At 39.8% G+C, this 16,522-nt stretch overlaps 1 protein-coding gene across 1 annotated transcript in view; it reads left to right on the forward strand.

The window, feature by feature from the left end:
* Positions 1–16,522, forward strand: part of LOC101860007 (HEAT repeat-containing protein 6) — a 64,869-nt gene that overhangs the window by 4,237 nt on the left and 44,110 nt on the right. The window contains exons 2-6 of the mRNA XM_005093882.3: positions 6,699–6,806; positions 7,099–7,236; positions 7,895–8,016; positions 9,665–9,782; positions 11,187–11,279. Coding sequence (XP_005093939.1) covers positions 6,699–6,806; positions 7,099–7,236; positions 7,895–8,016; positions 9,665–9,782; positions 11,187–11,279 — 579 coding nt within the window. The remainder of the gene's footprint in view (positions 1–6,698; positions 6,807–7,098; positions 7,237–7,894; positions 8,017–9,664; positions 9,783–11,186; positions 11,280–16,522) is intronic.

A 16,522-nucleotide genomic window follows, 5' to 3' on the forward strand; every position in this document is an offset into this window, starting at 1 on the left:
ATCGAAAAATCCTCATTTGAGATCTATGGAAAGGCAGCTACAAACGCAGCTGCAAAAACTTGAAACGTGGGCAAACAACAACGGTTTCAAGTTCTCCCCGTCAAGGACGGTTGCAGTATACTTCTGCCGAACAGGCAGACGTGTGCTGCAGCCGGATTTGACACTATACGGGGAAAGGATTCCCGTCCAGGACCAAGCTCGTTTCCTCGGCGTCATTTTCGACAAAAAACTTACATTCATACCACACATCAAAGACCTTCGTGTGAGGTGCCAGAAAGCGTTAAACGCTTTGAAAATTCTATGAAATCCGGAGTGGGGCGGGGACTCAAAACACCTTCTCCACTTGTACATCTCCCTTGTCCGGTCCAGGCTTGACTACGGCTGTCAAGTCTACGGATCGGCAAAACCACACGTCTTAAAAATACTAGATCCAATACAAAACCAAGGACTCCGCCTCGCTCTGGGGGCTTTCCGCACTTCTCCGGTGGAGAGCCTCCAGGCCGAGGCCAACATACCACCACTCTCACTCAGACGCACACAACTCTCACTACAATACGCAGTTAAACAGAGCTCAACACCGGAAAATCCAGCGCACAACAGCATTTTTCAAACAAATCCAGAAACCAGAAACAAATTCCAAAATAACGAAAAAAACTCATCAAACCTTTCGGCCTCAGAATCCTTGAGGACCTCAAAAACTTACACTTTTCCAAACAAGACATCCAACAAATTCTTTTCCCCGACCTCCCTCCGTGGCACCTCACCAAGGCAAAAGTAGATTTACAGCTGACCACACACAACAAAGAAAGCACAAACACCAAAACTTTTCAAGCAGAATACAAAAAACTAATAGATAAATACCCCGGTGCGGAGCTCATCTTCACGGATGGCTCCAAAAAAGACAATGAAGTGGGCGCCGCAGCCCTATCTCCCAACAATACACACCAGAGGAGACTCCATCCTGAAGCCTCCATTTTCAATGCGGAGGCCACTGCCATTGACATGGCACTGGACTCTGTAGAAAATTCTTTTAACAAATCTTTCCTTATCCTTTCTGACTCTCTGTCTTGCATCACCTCACTCACAAACTCCACACTCTTACACCCAAAAATAGTTAGGCTACAACAGAAAATCCATACACTATCCGAAACAGGAAAAAACATCATGTTCGCATGGATACCCAGCCATGTGGGCATCCGAGGAAACGAGCAGGTTGACGACCTGGCGAAGAAAGCTTCATCCCTTCTGCTGGGATCAACGACAAACACTCTCCCACAGACTGACTTTAGAAATAAAGTCAAAAAGTACACCTCCAGTCTGTGGGAGAGCCACTGGGAAAACCAGAAAAATAATAAATTATATGAAATTAAACCCAAACTAGAACAGCGAAATCCTTCGGATCTCTCCAGAAGAGACGAAGTCATTTTTACTCGATTGCGCATCGGACACACGGCCCTGACCCACAAATACCTCCTACAGGGAGATGAGAAGCCGTTCTGTTTCGGATGCGACACAGATTTTACCATTAGACACATTTTAACAGAATGTCTAGACTTTGGAGAGATCCGAAGGAAATATTATAAATGCAAGAAATTGCAGGATATTTTTTCCGTCGTTGTTCCCAGCAGAATTTTAAATTTTATAAAGGCCATTGGCCTTTATGGCGAGTTGTAGAGTGAATTTGATATTATTAAAAATTTTTATTGTTACTTAAAAGTTGTTTTAGATCACAAATGTATTTACACCGAATTTGAATTTTTTAACTTTTTAGCATTTTAAAGTAAATTAGTTATCCAGTCGCGAAGTGAACTTTCGCAGAGGTGAACAACTTGTGTTTCGCGCGCTCATATGACCTTAGCAGTTGCGAGCGCCGTAAAACCTTATACTATACTATACTAAAAGTCTGTTTGAAGAACAGAACCAAGCTACAGGCGCATTGTAGAGAGGAAAGCTTGCAGTTGGGCCCAGGGTATAAATACCTTGGAAGGGTAATTTGCATGTTTTATTGTTTTTGCCTTAGGCCATTGTACTGCCTTAGCTTCATAAACGGCTCCCCCAGTGTGAGAGCTTTCCTGTAATGCTTACTTACGTGGAGGCTAGCCCCTGATTGAAGAGATTTAAGGCAAAAAGAGCAAAGACATGGAAGAAAACGTAAAATCCCCTACAGAACAGAACATCAGACAGAGACAAGATGTCACTGAAGTTAAATCCACCCTCACACATGACCTACACAATGAAAGATGGAAACTTGTCAGAGCACTGGCGAGTGTGGCAGGAGAGCATTGAACTCTTCATCGATTTGGCAATGAAAAGCCATGAAGAGAAGGAGAAATATAAAGCTGTCTTGTACATAATTGGTGAAGAGGGCCGGAAAATTCACAGTACTTGGACGCTCCCAGAAGCAGATAGGGACAAAATTATGCCACTCCTGAAAAAGTTCAAGGAGTACTGCACCCCAAGGAGCAACATTACCCTGGAGAGGTATCGGTTCAACACCAGGATACAAAAAGCAGAAGAAACTGTAGATCAGTTTGTGGTGGAACTGAGGCTGATGGCCAAGAGTTGTGAATACGGAGTGCTTGAAGAAGATGTGGTACGTGACAGAATAGTGGTTGGAATCTATTCTACAACAATGAAGGAAAGGCTGCTGCGAGAGTCGAATTTCTCATTGCAAACAGCACTAGACCTCTGTTGGGCGGCAGAGCTGTCATCGGTTAATGTAGTCACCAATCAAAGAAATTCATTCACAAGTAAGAAGAAGACTCAGTCAAGCAGTTCAAAGTGCAAGAAATGCCTACTGGAGCATCATCCAAGAAAATGCCCAGCAGTTGGAAAGAAATGCTTGAACTGTGGGAAACTCAACCCCTTTGCTTAAGTGTGCAGAGGAGAGATGAAAAAGAAGAAGCTTCATCAAGTGGGCAAGCAATATGATGAGTCTGATCAAGAAGATGAACTAGAGTTTCAGGTTGGAGAAATAAAAAACACAGACACTTAGAGTGGAAAGTTGTACTTAGTACAGGAGACAAGACCTTCAGAGCAAAGATAGATACAAGTGCACAGGTCAATGTGATGGCAAAATCAGAAGCTGAGCAACTAGGATCTGAGATAAAGGCATGAGAAGTCAGATTGACCTCATATTCGGGTGACAAGATTCCCGTGGAAGGCCAGACCAGTATCAAATGCAAGTACAGAAAGAAAGAAAGACAGATCAAGTTTGTTGTTACGAGCCAGAAAGAGGCACAAACGATCATAGGTCTACAGTCAAGTATGGACTTGAAAATTATAAAAAAGCTGGATGAAGTGTAGCAGAGTAAGTCACTGGAGGCACTGCTTATACAGCGCCGTGATACATTTGGAGATCTTGGAAAAATCAAAACAGAGTATCGGTACACCATGAAAGTCAAGGGGGATGTCGAACCGGTAGTTGCAACTGCCAGGAAAATACCATATGCTCAAAGAGAAAAAGTGAGAGCTGAGTTACGTAGGATGGATAAACTGGGAGTCTTTGTCAAGGAGGACGGACCAACGGACTGGGTAAATCCCATCATCGTAGTGAGCAGACCCAATGGCAAAGTATGAATATATAAGAGATAAGATAAGATAAGATTGTGCTTTATTATCCCAGAGGGAAATTTTGCGTGGCTGTACAGGACCGTAAAAACACATGCAGGTATACATAAAAATTTAAATTATATATATTACTCTCATTAAAATTCAATATGAAAAGAGAAATAAAGCTGACGAAATATGAGGCAGCGTGGTGGAATCAGGCTCTCGTCAAAATAACTTGCATTTTTCAGCCGGTTTGTGAATTTTTATGAAATTTTTTTTTTTTGGCTCAGCACCTTTCATGCCCATTAAAGAACTCATTTCTGTGGGGATTTTTCAGAAAAACGTTCATTAAAGGCACAAAAAAATGTACTTTTTCAGTTACCATGGACTCTTAAGCTAAGGGAATAACCATTTTCTCACTAATTTTACATCTGAAAACAGGTGACCCCCTCCTCCTTCATTCGCAAATATCTTGACTTGTATTCTAGATAAATGGATATTTTTTTCATCCAAATAAAGACAAGTGAAAAACCTTTAAGATGATACCAATAACTCTACATGCCCAAAAATTGACGAGAGCCTGATTCCGCCACGCTGCCTCACAAATGTACAATTACATCAAATGCATTATTCAACCACGTGCAGGAATTATACTAGACCTTTGGAGTTATATATAGATACCTACTCTGAGAGCAACACACATCTATGCTCATTCTGACAAAAGCCTTATGCTAGATGTTAAAAACTTTTATTATATCTTTCTTTCTTTGTTTTTGGAGGTACGTATCTGCCGCTGCATGATATTACAATTTGTGTGGAAAAGGGGTGTGATGGGTCGTTTTATAATGCTTTTTATCTTTTTTATACTTGTGGTGTTATACATTTCATCCATTCTATTAAAATCATATCCTGAGATCTTGCTGGCTTTCTTAATGGTCCTGTCAAATTTTTCTTTATCTTTCATCTTACAATTCCCACCCCAGTAGCAAATACAAAATAATAGCACACTTTCAATCATAGAATGGTAAAAAAGAGACATATAATCTTCTATTATCTATTTGCGGTGGCCAAATTTTGCTATTCAAAAGGCTTTTTAATGGCTGCATCGATCGACTTGCGCTTTTTGCCAAAAGATTCTTAAAAATATTCTCCAGAGCATGGCGCCCTTCGTTTTTTCAGTTTAGAGACAGTTTTGCTGCAAAAAGCTAAATTTCTTTATTTCGCCGATCGCTTTTGTAGGCCGACGCTTCTGTCTTTGTAATTTTAGAAAATCCAGAAGTGATATTTCGCGAGGCGCATTTTGTTTTGAGAGTATAGATCTAGACCTTATAATTTTTTGCGTCTCTCAAGATTTATCGCCCCATTCCAGTAGAGTGTAAATATAGTAGGCCAATGAATTTTAGTTGATATTAAAGTATTGATCGTTCCTTTCATCGCAAGGGGGCCCAGCTTGTATTGTCAACACGGAAACTTCTTAACTTCCTTAAAAGAAACATTCTTTGATTTACTTTTTTATGCACAGGAGCAGCGTGGGGATGCCAGTCAAGTTTGTTGTCGATAGTTACACCTAGATACTTGTAAGAGCTTACCACCTCCACCTCTTCATCTTTAATAAATAGTGGTTGCAATTGGTCTTTTTTTACCCTAAAGTCTATTGTTAATTCCTTTGTCTTTTTTACATTAGTAAAAGGAAGTGGTTATCACACCAATTTGTAAATAGATTTACAGCCTCCCTGTATTCATTCTCATTTGTTGTTATAAGGCTTGTAGAGTGGAATCATCCGCAAATTTTATTAGTTTGATGTTTTTGTTATCAAAAGTACAGTCGTTGGTGTAGAGCGTAAACAAGACAGGGGAGATTACACAGCCTTAGGGCGCACCGGTGTTCGTGAATATTAGGTTGGATTTTACAACATTTAATTTTACATATTGTGGTCGATTGGTTAAGAACTCAAGAATCCAAGCTTGTTCTTCAGGATGCGATTGACATGTGTGTTACAGTTACTGTCTAAATTTGATTGTGTTATCAAAGTAGCTGGTAGCCTCGTTTTTTAGAATCCTTGTTTGCTACTTTCTATCAATGTTGTGTTGTTTGTTGTTTGACCTATGTAGAGTTGATCCTGTTCCTTCTAAGAAAGGGGGATGTTGAGGATTTATTTATTTTGTGGAGAAGTTCAGTACATAAAGTGCGATGCGTTGTAAAGATAGGTCTGTTCTGTTAGCTCTATCATTGTGTTCCTATTTTCACGTTGATACAAACGTAACAGCATTGAGTCTCTGAGTTACGCTCTGGATTTTGATCTAGATCTAGTTCCAGAAAATACATAATCCTTCATATCAATTTAAGACAGCAAAATGTTGGTATATTTTTAGTTTTAGACCCGCATGCAGATGCACGGTTTTAATTTTGTGGGCTGAATTTATGTAATTTTTGCTGCAGAGCAGTGTCTGAGAACACAGAAATCTTCAGATTCTTTGAGAATGCACTCGTCAGGTCTAAACTTCCTGAACTTCTTTCATAGTGTTGTGAAATTTCTGTCAAGTTGTGAAGAAATCGAAGAGACTGGTTGTTTTTTTTTTGATAAGTGTTTTACGGCACTCGCTACTGCATAAAGTCATATGAGCGCGCGGGACACATGATTAAGCTTTTTCAGTGTAGTGGGAATTAATTTTCAAATTTTGCCTGGGCGTGCGGGACACAATAATCATTTTCAGTTTGGCTGGGAGTTTTTGAATTTTGCCGGGGTGGCAACCAAAGCCTACTCTCATCGATTTTGGACCTCCAACAAGGGATCTTTAATATGCACAACTTGCGCTTGGTACCTTCAAGATTGTTCGCCCTTAGCCGAGAGGTTGGGCAAAATGGGGGGAGGGAGCAAAAAGTGGAGACCATGGTCAGAGAGCAGTGAAGGAGGTGAAAGGAGAAATCTTTTACAGAAGAAAATTTTCCGTCACTGTTAGGTTTCGAACCTGAGACCTATTGATGGAGAGGCGAACACTGTAAACTGTAAACCATGAGAGCCCTTGGAAGATACTGATGTCACCGCTCTTTTGAAATTTGAAAGTGCTGACTCTGTTTGTCTGCTTTGGGTACAATTTTTGTGGATGTAGCTTAATCTTTACAATGTTCTTTTTTATCCCTCCAGGAAGGCAGCGAGACACTGGGCCATCTGGCATGTCAAATACCTCTTCATTATGACAGACTTGTCGCTAAGATGTGCCACTTCATCTTTAACTTCTGTGTCCAGAAAAATGTAAGTCCTGGACTTTGTGTCTCTGTTATTTTCTTCATTGTTTTAATTACACCTTTTCAAATTCATGATAAACCAATTTTTTGCTCCCTTCCCCCCGACTGTCTCATAATTCAGTTAATTTACTGGACTCAGATTTTGTTTTGTCCAGTCCTCATCAACATTGTGTATTGTTTTGGCACTTTTGTACTTGTCTAATAAAAAATTCTGTGCAGACAAATACAGTTCTGGTTTCTATTTATGGTCTTTTATCAAGAACGATTTGTTCATGTTGAACAATTCTTTCTCTCCTCAGGTTGTTTTGACCACCCCTGACCTGCAGGTACTGCTCAGGTTTTTGACCGACGGGCTCCAGCGATGTCCGGAGTTCATCCATGTGGACTTGCTGAGTGCTCTGTTTGCTGTTTGTGAGGGGAATACTCATCGCATCCAGGTGACTGCTTCTCTCTGCTCCACATTCTTTTAAAGCAGCACTTATTTCTGTTTGTTTAGAGAATGTGTAATGATCAGGGAGTGTTTGTGGTTTTTCTTTTTAAATGATAAAGTGGTGCAGTAGAAGTGTTTACAGACTTGGATAGTCGCATTTGTACATATCTGTGTAAAAGATCAGAATGCTGCCCCTGTCAGAACTCTTGATATACCCTCATCTCCTACCTTCTAGAAAACAAAATGGCTGACATTAATGCACCAATCATTCCTTTCGTTGAAAGGGGACCCAGCTAGTACATTCTAATTGTGTCGGCATTAACATAAATTAAGTCATTGCCTAACAATCCCATAATTTCATTTCCTATAATATTTAAGTTGTTTATCTAAAGACTGCTCTTAGTGGGCAATTTTGTCTCATTGTCTTCTTAAATGTCATAGATTTTAATTGAATAATGATTTTTTGGAAATTGGACAAGTTATATTAATTTACAAAACAAAGCCTTTAATCTTAGAGTTACAGTTCAGTTTGCTGTGTTTGATGATTTACTGAAATTCAGCGCTTTCTCCGTACTGGATGATTTATTTGAAATGTTTTGTTCTAAATTGTTTCGATGCCACGTGTAAAAACACTTTTTGGTTTATTTTTGTTTTCTTCTTTATAGAAATTCCATGACACTTTGGTAGGCGGTCAAGGTTTACTGCTGCAGCTGACAGACGACACCACAAGGGAGGAGGAGGTGGTAGTGGAAGCAGTGCGCTGTTTGGCCGTGTTCACCTGTATCAAGTAAGAGAGAGAATGGAAACGTTTTTCTATCTGTAGAGAACGAATATTTTAATGAATGTTTCTAGTTACTCACCTTTCAATTTTGTTATGACCGTTCGTGAATTTGTATTGCTTTGTATATTTTTAGTAAATGCATTTCCAACCTGACTGTGAGACTGCTTTTCTCATAGAAATTTTAGCACATATACATAGATATTATTTATATATAGCATAATACTGTGTTTTTCGTACACGCATGTCTATTAATTTTTAAGATATGTCTTTTTCGATGTAATGCGCTTTAAGCATTTTTTTTAGAAAATGGAAATACGCAGCATAAATGCTATTTATTATTATTATAGAACCCTGATTAACTTTAAAGAAATTACTTTGAAACTTAAGGTATAAAGAAATTGCAGTAGATAATGTGTTTAAATTTTTAGTTATTGTAACTTACCCCCTCTTGTGTTTTTAAGAATATTGTAATGACCCTGTCCAAGATGGCCACCTGTTTATGACTATCACTTCCTTCTCAACAGTGTGTGATGTCTTGGGCAATTTTGACTCTGCTTTTGTTTTTATGCTTGTAATAAGTTTTTGCTTCTCAAATTTTATTGAAGTTAGTTTAATGGCTTGTGTAAATCTGTATTTGAGCTTTTTTAAAACTCTTTCTGTATCAAGCCATGATGTATCATCAGTATGGTATCATCTCCACTGCAAACACCCTTTTTGCAATGAAAATTCTTTTTCTTTGACTCCATATTCTTGTGATGTATTCTTTTGTCTCCATTTTGATTTTTAGCATGTTTTATCTGTTTGGTCTTTCCCAACTCTATCTTAAACCCATCACATACTCAAAAGATGCACTTAATTCCCTGAGTAGAAGAGAACAAGTCACGATCTTTCGCCTGCGAACACAACACATCCCACTAAATTCCTACCTTAATAGGATCCGCAAGGATACCCCACCCGACTGCCCGTTGTGCGACTGCCAGGATGAAACAGTAACACACCACCTCTTTAACTGCCCTGCACTTTGCGACCTGCGTAGCACCTACCTACCTGCCTCCCCAAACATCGGAAATACTCTATACAGCGACAAAGCACAGCTGATTAAAACCTGTAAATTCTTTGCCATATCGACAGACCAAAGGGCTAAAACCCAAATGGCCGCTGGATAGGAAAAGTAAAAGTAAAGTAAAGTAACCCTTCACATTTACGATACACTTTTCTGGTGCAGTTGTAGAAACTACTTTGACCTGTGATTTTTTTCATTTTAAGCTGATTTTGTTCAACCCCCTAAGGGTCGACAGCCTATTTAATCGGCTATGGGTTTCGTTCTACAGTGTCTGGGCTGATTTGAGTGGCTTTAAAAATTTGTTTTTCCCAATTGAACTCCTTCATTAATGAGATCTACTTCCTATTTACAAAAGGTATTAGTTTATGGCATTTACTTGCTTGCTTTGCCTGTTCTCAAGCATCTTCCAACATAATATGTTGAAGTCATAGAATATCCTATGACACTACAGGCTATCTTAACAACACTTGGAGGGTTAAGACATTCTGGCAGCTGAGCTAGCCATTTTGCAATCTCACATAAGTTATGGTTTCTTCATATTTTGATATCTTTGAAAATTTAACCTTTTGAACCTTTTGACATATTTTTCAGGCCCAACAATGCTGAATGCATCGAGGTTCGATATTTGTCTGCCAGTTTTGACACTCTAGTTCATCTGTTGCACAGAGCCCCACACTTGACGAAAATGTCACCGTCCCTCCGCAACAAAGTGAGTCTGCTTTCTGAAAGACGAATGAGCATTATGAATATTTTGAGCCTGAGGAATTACTTTTGATATTACATGGGTATTAAGTTATGTTTGTTTGTTTTGGTAAGTGTTTTATGGCGCTCGCAACAGCACAAGGTCATATGAGTGCACGGGACACATTAAACTTTTTCAGTTGGTAGGAAATTTTGAATTTTGCTCGGGGTTGTGGCCGAAGCCTACTCTTATTGAATTTAGACCACCAAGGGATTTTGAAGTTCACAACTTGCACACGGGCCCTCCTGGATTTTTCGCCCTTCTCCAAGAAGGCTAGGTGTAGATCTTTCCTTTGAGAAGATCAGGGGTGTGGCAAAAAGACAACAGTAAGAAGGAGCCAAGGAGTAGCAGTAGAAAGGCTGCAGAAAGAATCAGGAACCCAGAGGAGGGGGTAAAGGAGGTGAGGGGATTGGGGCAGAAAGAGGAGATGAAAGCAGACGACAGAACATTACTAGAGAGCAGGAAAGGAGACAATTTTAGAGAAGAAAATTTTTCGGCCACTACTCGGATTCGAACCCGGTACCTTTGAATGAGAGGCGAACACCTTAACCTCTAGGCCTCGAGAGCCTGCGGGTATTAAATTAATAGATTTAATTTCTATTTGTTTTTGTGTGAGTTTGTTAATGCTCTATTATATTATCTATTTGTGGTGGCCGAATTTTGCTATTCAAAAGGCTTTTTAATGGCTGCAGCGATCGACATGCGGTTTTCGCCCAAAGATTCTTTAAAATATTCTCAGATCATGACGCCCTTCGTTTTTTCAGTTTTGAAACAGTTTTGCTGCAAAAAGCTAAATTTCTTTATTTCGCCGATCACTTTTTTTGTAGGCCGACGCTTTTGCGTTCACTGACCTTGCGCACAGTTTTGAGAGTATAGATCTAAACCTTCTAATTTTTGCATCTCTCAAGATTTATTGCTCCATTCCAGTAGAATGTTAATGTCATAAGCCAATGACTTTCGGCTGACATTAATGCACCAATCATTCCTTTCATAGAAAGGGGACCCAGCTAGTACATTCTAATTGTGTCGGCATTAACATAAATTAAATCATTTCCTAACAATCCCATAATCTCATTTCCTATAATATTTAAGTTGTTTATCTAAAGACTGCTCTTAGTGGATCTTAGATGATGAGTTTTATGGTTGCTTTTTTGGGGGGTGGAGGGAGGGAGGGGGTTGTTGATGTTGTTTTAACAAGCTATGTCTATGAGATTTATAAGATTGCTTATATTAGCATAATAAACTTAAGACATATTTCACAAGTACATCTGGAGTAGTTCTCTCAGCCTCTGTGCCACATGCTATTCTATGACTGAAAGAGTGTGCTGTTGTCATGATTAAACTCATGTTGTGTGGTGTATTTGCTTCCAGTTGCTGACTCATTGCTTCAGCGGAATTCAGAACATTATGATGTTGAAGCGACTTCCTAACATTGAGCTCGGCACTTTGTTTGCTGCAGTTAGGGTAAGTGAATAATGAATGACGATTTCTCCTTCTTTTTGCTTCTGGAAATGTCAGCCCTTGATAGATCATGAGGCATAGAGCTTTTTGCACTTGATTTCTATCGATTTCTTTCACTTGGAGATCTATAAAGTTTGTGTTATCTTTCTCACGAAAAACAGTTTTTGAAATATGTGTTCATTGTAGTCAACTGTGTTCTTTGTGTTAGAAAGAAAATCACCTATGGGCAATGTTTGACACAGTGTCACTTTCAGGATACTTTAGTTCGTGAGCGCACTTGCTGTGAAGTCAGCGTGACCCTGGGGTCAGAGTCCGGGCAACACGCTGCGAGTTGAGCGTTGCGTTGAGACTGAATTTTCTAGTTTTACACCATGCTCGTATATGACAAATACATTGTACCGTAAAATCTAGGAACTCTGTCCTCCTTGTATGGAAAGATCTAACTTTATATGTTTATGCCTCGAAGCTTTGCAGTTGATAGCAGCAGTAGTTTTTACACAACTAAGCGTGGAAGACAGGAGAAATCTTATAGCTGTGTGTGACATAACCGACATTTAAAAAGTCATCTATTGTAAAATGTGAGTTTCAGATGAGGCTGATTTTTTGCTCAGTGAAAGAGAACACATGAAAAAATGTACTCACCAAATGGGGTCAACGGAGCAGGAAAAATAATCCGATAACGAACAAAAATGTCACACTATCACTTTCATCTACTTCCTATCCAGCTCGTTCATTACACTGACAATTAAAATAAATAGAAAGTATATTATTATCTTCAACTATGAGTTGATACCTGAACTATTGTGCAGGATTTTTGCAACTTGATTTAAGAGAGACGGTGTTTGCTCGCAGAGATGGTGCAATTTGCAGGAGCTGTATTCATAATAAATTTCGTTCTCTGCAAGCTGTCCCCGATGCCTCGTGCTCGGGTCTCAAGTTTTGCTGCTACAGTTTGGTGGATGGTTTCTGTGCCCTGCTATCCTAACAAACCTGAGCCATAGCCATGTTGTTTGATGAATAGGATGCAATGATGCTCAAGAAAATGTTGTTTTGGAATGGTTTTGTTTGGAAAGTGTCTTCTCTACAGAACCATGTAATAGTCAATTTTTTTCTAGAGCAAATCTTTCTCAATTGGTAGGGTATGTGAAATTGCTTCATGAACCTGGCTGAAAGCATGGTTGAGAGAATTAAATATGTTTGCCATGACGTGAGCTTCATCTGTTATAAAAGGATCTCGGGTGCAGGCTTGTGTCTATGAAATTATTGTTTGTGTCAGTTGCCTGCAAACTTTTGACTCTAAGGACTTATGACAGTGATTACCAACAAAGGACCGATTGTGGTATACTCGAGGTGTGATTCTATTTTGTTTCAGGATTTCATATAGACTTGATGCAATTGACCCTGCGCGTGGCTCGAGAGGCTGGCAGGAAATCAGGGACAACGAGTGTTTTAGCTCTTGAGCTTCTTTCTTATACTTTGCTTTGTTCTCAGCACTGTCACTCAGTACACGGCAAGTCTTACCATGTGACAGTTTTTGCTCCACATCACCAGCCCTCTCCCATTGCTATCCAAAAATTTTTATCTTTTGACCCAAATCAGTCAATCTTTCAGTGCTTTGGGAAGCTATTGTTACGTCAAGTTTGTGGGCAGCAATTTCCAGCAGTCTGTGATGTTTAACTACAATCCCAAGTAGAATGTGCACACATCTCTGTGAAAAAGCCTCACATTGTGACTGTATTCTGGACTTTGGCATTAAACACCACAGACAAGGAAATGTGCCCTGAGGACCCGAGAGGCCATACAGTTTGCACAAGAAGTCATAGTTTCTGTTTACAGCAACTTTCAATTTTATTCCTCTCCACGAATGGGACGCAAGAGTAGCAATTTCGTCACATAAACCGTTTTCTACAAATCTGACCAAGTTCTCGCAGCTGTCTTTGATCTCTGATCTCTGCCATGGCGATAACTGCTGTATTGTGCTTTGCATTTGGTTTTGTAGTGTTCACTATTTGAAGTGTCAGCTTAAACAAATTTTTTCCATGATCTCCCCCTATCTTGATCCAAACCTCATCTTCAGGAATATGTCCTGAATGCCTTGTGAGCATGTCTGCTTTTGAGTATGCATCGAGCAAACTTGTTGTAAAAAGGTTTAAATTGTCCACTCTACCATATGTTACTGTATGTCAGTTGTGAATGACCTCTCCTCTACTTTGATAAAATTTGATACAATTTCCCGTGACAATGCACTTACAGAACTTTCATTTTCAAATTGTATCCCCATAATTTTAACATCTTCCCTTGGCATCTTCCCTTGGACACCTCCTTGTCGCCAACTGAGACCTAGAGATTCTTTTATAGCTAATGCCTGTTCTTTAGGAATTTTCACTTTGTTTTTCAAGCCGTCTCTTTTTAATATTTTTTCTCTTCAAGTTGATGGTATTACTTTGAACTCTGAAACAAACTGTGTATCCTCTGCATCTTTCAACTGGTCAGCCACTCATCGTCTCAAACCATTCATTAACTGAGCTCTTTTTTTCTTTGTGGGTGTCCTAGCCTCTGATGAAGTTTTTCTTGGATTTATTATTGATTTCACAGAAAGAGGTTGCCCCCCAGTTTTCAACTTCACAATTCTTTGAAGATCTATGCATGTAAATAATTTTCTTTTGAAGAGGCTGGTTATAACAGCTTCTTCTCTTGCATTTAGTGGCTGGTCTGCTTTCAACATAGGAAATGTGGAGCTGTCGTGTTTGCTAGTTGTACCCTTTTTTTCTGAATCTCTCAACATGGGAGACGTTGTACTGTCTTTTGTAGTTCGTGCAACATTTTTGACTAGTGTTGATGGCGCCTGAGGTGTCATAATTGTCGAGTTACTGCCTATTGAGTCAATGTGGTCTAAAGAAAAGCTTTCAGATGTTCTGTTCTGTCTTAGCGATTTACTTGACTGGATTGGGGTCTCTTCATGTGTGTAAGTTGTGTCTGTGTAAGTAGAGAGGACTGGGGTCTCTTCATATGTGTAAGTTGTGTCTGTGTAAGTAGAGAGGACTGGGGTCTCTTCATGTGTGTAAGTTGTTGTGTCTGTGTTAGGAGAGAGGACTGGGGTCTCTTCATGTGTGTAAGTTGTGTCTTTTGTTGTAGCGAGGACTGGGGTCTCTTCAAGTGGGTTTAGTGGATATGTATTGATTGGAGCAAGAGTGACTATGGCAGAGGTAAAAGAGGAGTCTTCAGTGACAGTTGTCGGGCAGTGTGAAGGAAAAACACGGCGGTTTGCGCAGCCTCTTGACAAAACAACCCTGTGTTGGCACAACTTGCACTGATCAATTCCAACATTCGAGTCAAATGAGCACCATATGTGCTGACTATCGCAAACCTTTTTTTGGTGCAGATTTCATAGTGTTTAAGCTATGCCTTTTTTTTACCATTTTGATAGCAACCACACACTTGCGACAAAATACTTTGAATGGGTATCATCGATATCTTGACTAATGTCAATTCTGTACACAAAGAAAATATCACCCTCAAACCAAACACATAACTTTCGGGTTTTTTGGTCTTTACTTCTTTTTACTGTTATATTTTTGTTCCCACAAGTTCTGCAGAGATCACCGAGAGAAGAAATGTGTTGCTCATAGCTGTGCTCCATGGCTATGTCGGGCCGCTGAGCGTACAGTTAAAATCTGAACTTTACAATACACAAACACATTAATCCGAGCACTGGGTGAGAATGAAAGATGCTCCGCAAACAACAATTGTACTGCATGAAAGCTTAGCTTTTAAGAAAACAATCAGAGCAATCAATCTTGCAATTCAACTATCTTTTTTTGAAATATAATGCACTTTTCAGAACTATTTGATCGTAAATTTCGCGAATTTCAACGTCATAGTAGAATGTTAGAACACAAGCACTGCTGGTCTTAGAATTGCTGCATTTTCAACAACTGCAGGAGCAAGACTGAAGCTTTGTCTTGTTTAAGCGCGGGTTAGAGTAGAAAAGATTTTGATCAGGAATTTTCTAGACGAGTATTCTCCAATGTGTTATTCTTCTGACTTTGATCCGGATCCGCGACCAGATGATCAGGCCCAGTTCAAACTGCCGTGAGTTACCGTGGTTTCCCCCCCATTATCGGACGTCCTGGGGTGAAAAGTTTACGGCTCTCGCCATGCCAAGCTCATAACTAAGATACCGGGTAGCTGATATTAGGCAAAATGTGACACCGTGTAGAACAAATTTTTGGGGGAAGAGAATTAAAGGGGTGCTTTATTTCTTTTCCGTTGTTAGAATAAAGGTCTCCTCCACAGCTATGTAGAAGTTGTGCACTTTGGGGGGGCTCTCGTGGCCTAGAGGTTAAAGTTCGAATTCGGATAGTGACGGGAAAATTTTCTTTTCTAAAAATGTTTTCCTTTCTCCTCCTTTCCTGCTCTCTAGCAATGTTCTGTTGTCTGCTTTCATCTCCACTTTCTGCCCCCACCTCCTCACCTCCTTTGCCCCCTCCTCTGGGCCCCTGACTCTTTCTGTAGCCTTTCTACTGCTTCTCTTTGGCCGCTTCTTACTGCTGTCTTTCAGCCACACCTTTGATCATCTGGTAGGAAAAATATACACCTAGCCTTCTCGGACAAGGGCGATAAATCTTAGAGGTCCTGTGTGTAAGTTGCGCACGTTAAAGATCCCTTGGTGGTCTAAAATCGATAAGAGTAGGCTTCGGCCGCCACCGAGCAAAATTCAAGATTTCCTACCTACTGAAAAAGTTTAATGTGTCCCGCGCACTCATATGACCTCATGCAGTTGCGAGCATCGTAAAACACATACCAAAAAAAAAAAAAAAGAAGTTGTGCACTTTGTTTATTTTGTTGATGTGTCAGAGCTTACTTGCCTGGCTTTATAAAGAATATATTTCATTTTCTGGAGTTTGATAGATGTATGTTATGGTCTGCTCCTTCTTTGTCTTTTCAGTTTTTCTGTTGTTCCTGTCGATTCCTAGAAAAATACACAGGTGTCATCATGCTGACTGATTTTAAATTGTGCCGCGCTTTGACAAATTCACTAATTCACTTTAGTTTTAGTAAAAGTTTTACGGCTCTCGCAACACAAATAGGGCATAGGAGAGGGAGCAGAATTAAGCACTATAGAGGTTTGACAGGAGAGAAGGAGCAAACCACACCAGAGCACCTGCCAACCACCACCCACCGAATCACTTTATGTATCTTAGCTGTTAATCTTTTTAACTCAGGAAATCACCAGAATTTCTGTA

This window comes from Aplysia californica, unplaced genomic scaffold (assembly GCF_000002075.1).
Source record: "Aplysia californica isolate F4 #8 unplaced genomic scaffold, AplCal3.0 scaffold00071, whole genome shotgun sequence".
NCBI classification, from domain to species: domain Eukaryota; kingdom Metazoa; phylum Mollusca; class Gastropoda; order Aplysiida; family Aplysiidae; genus Aplysia; species Aplysia californica.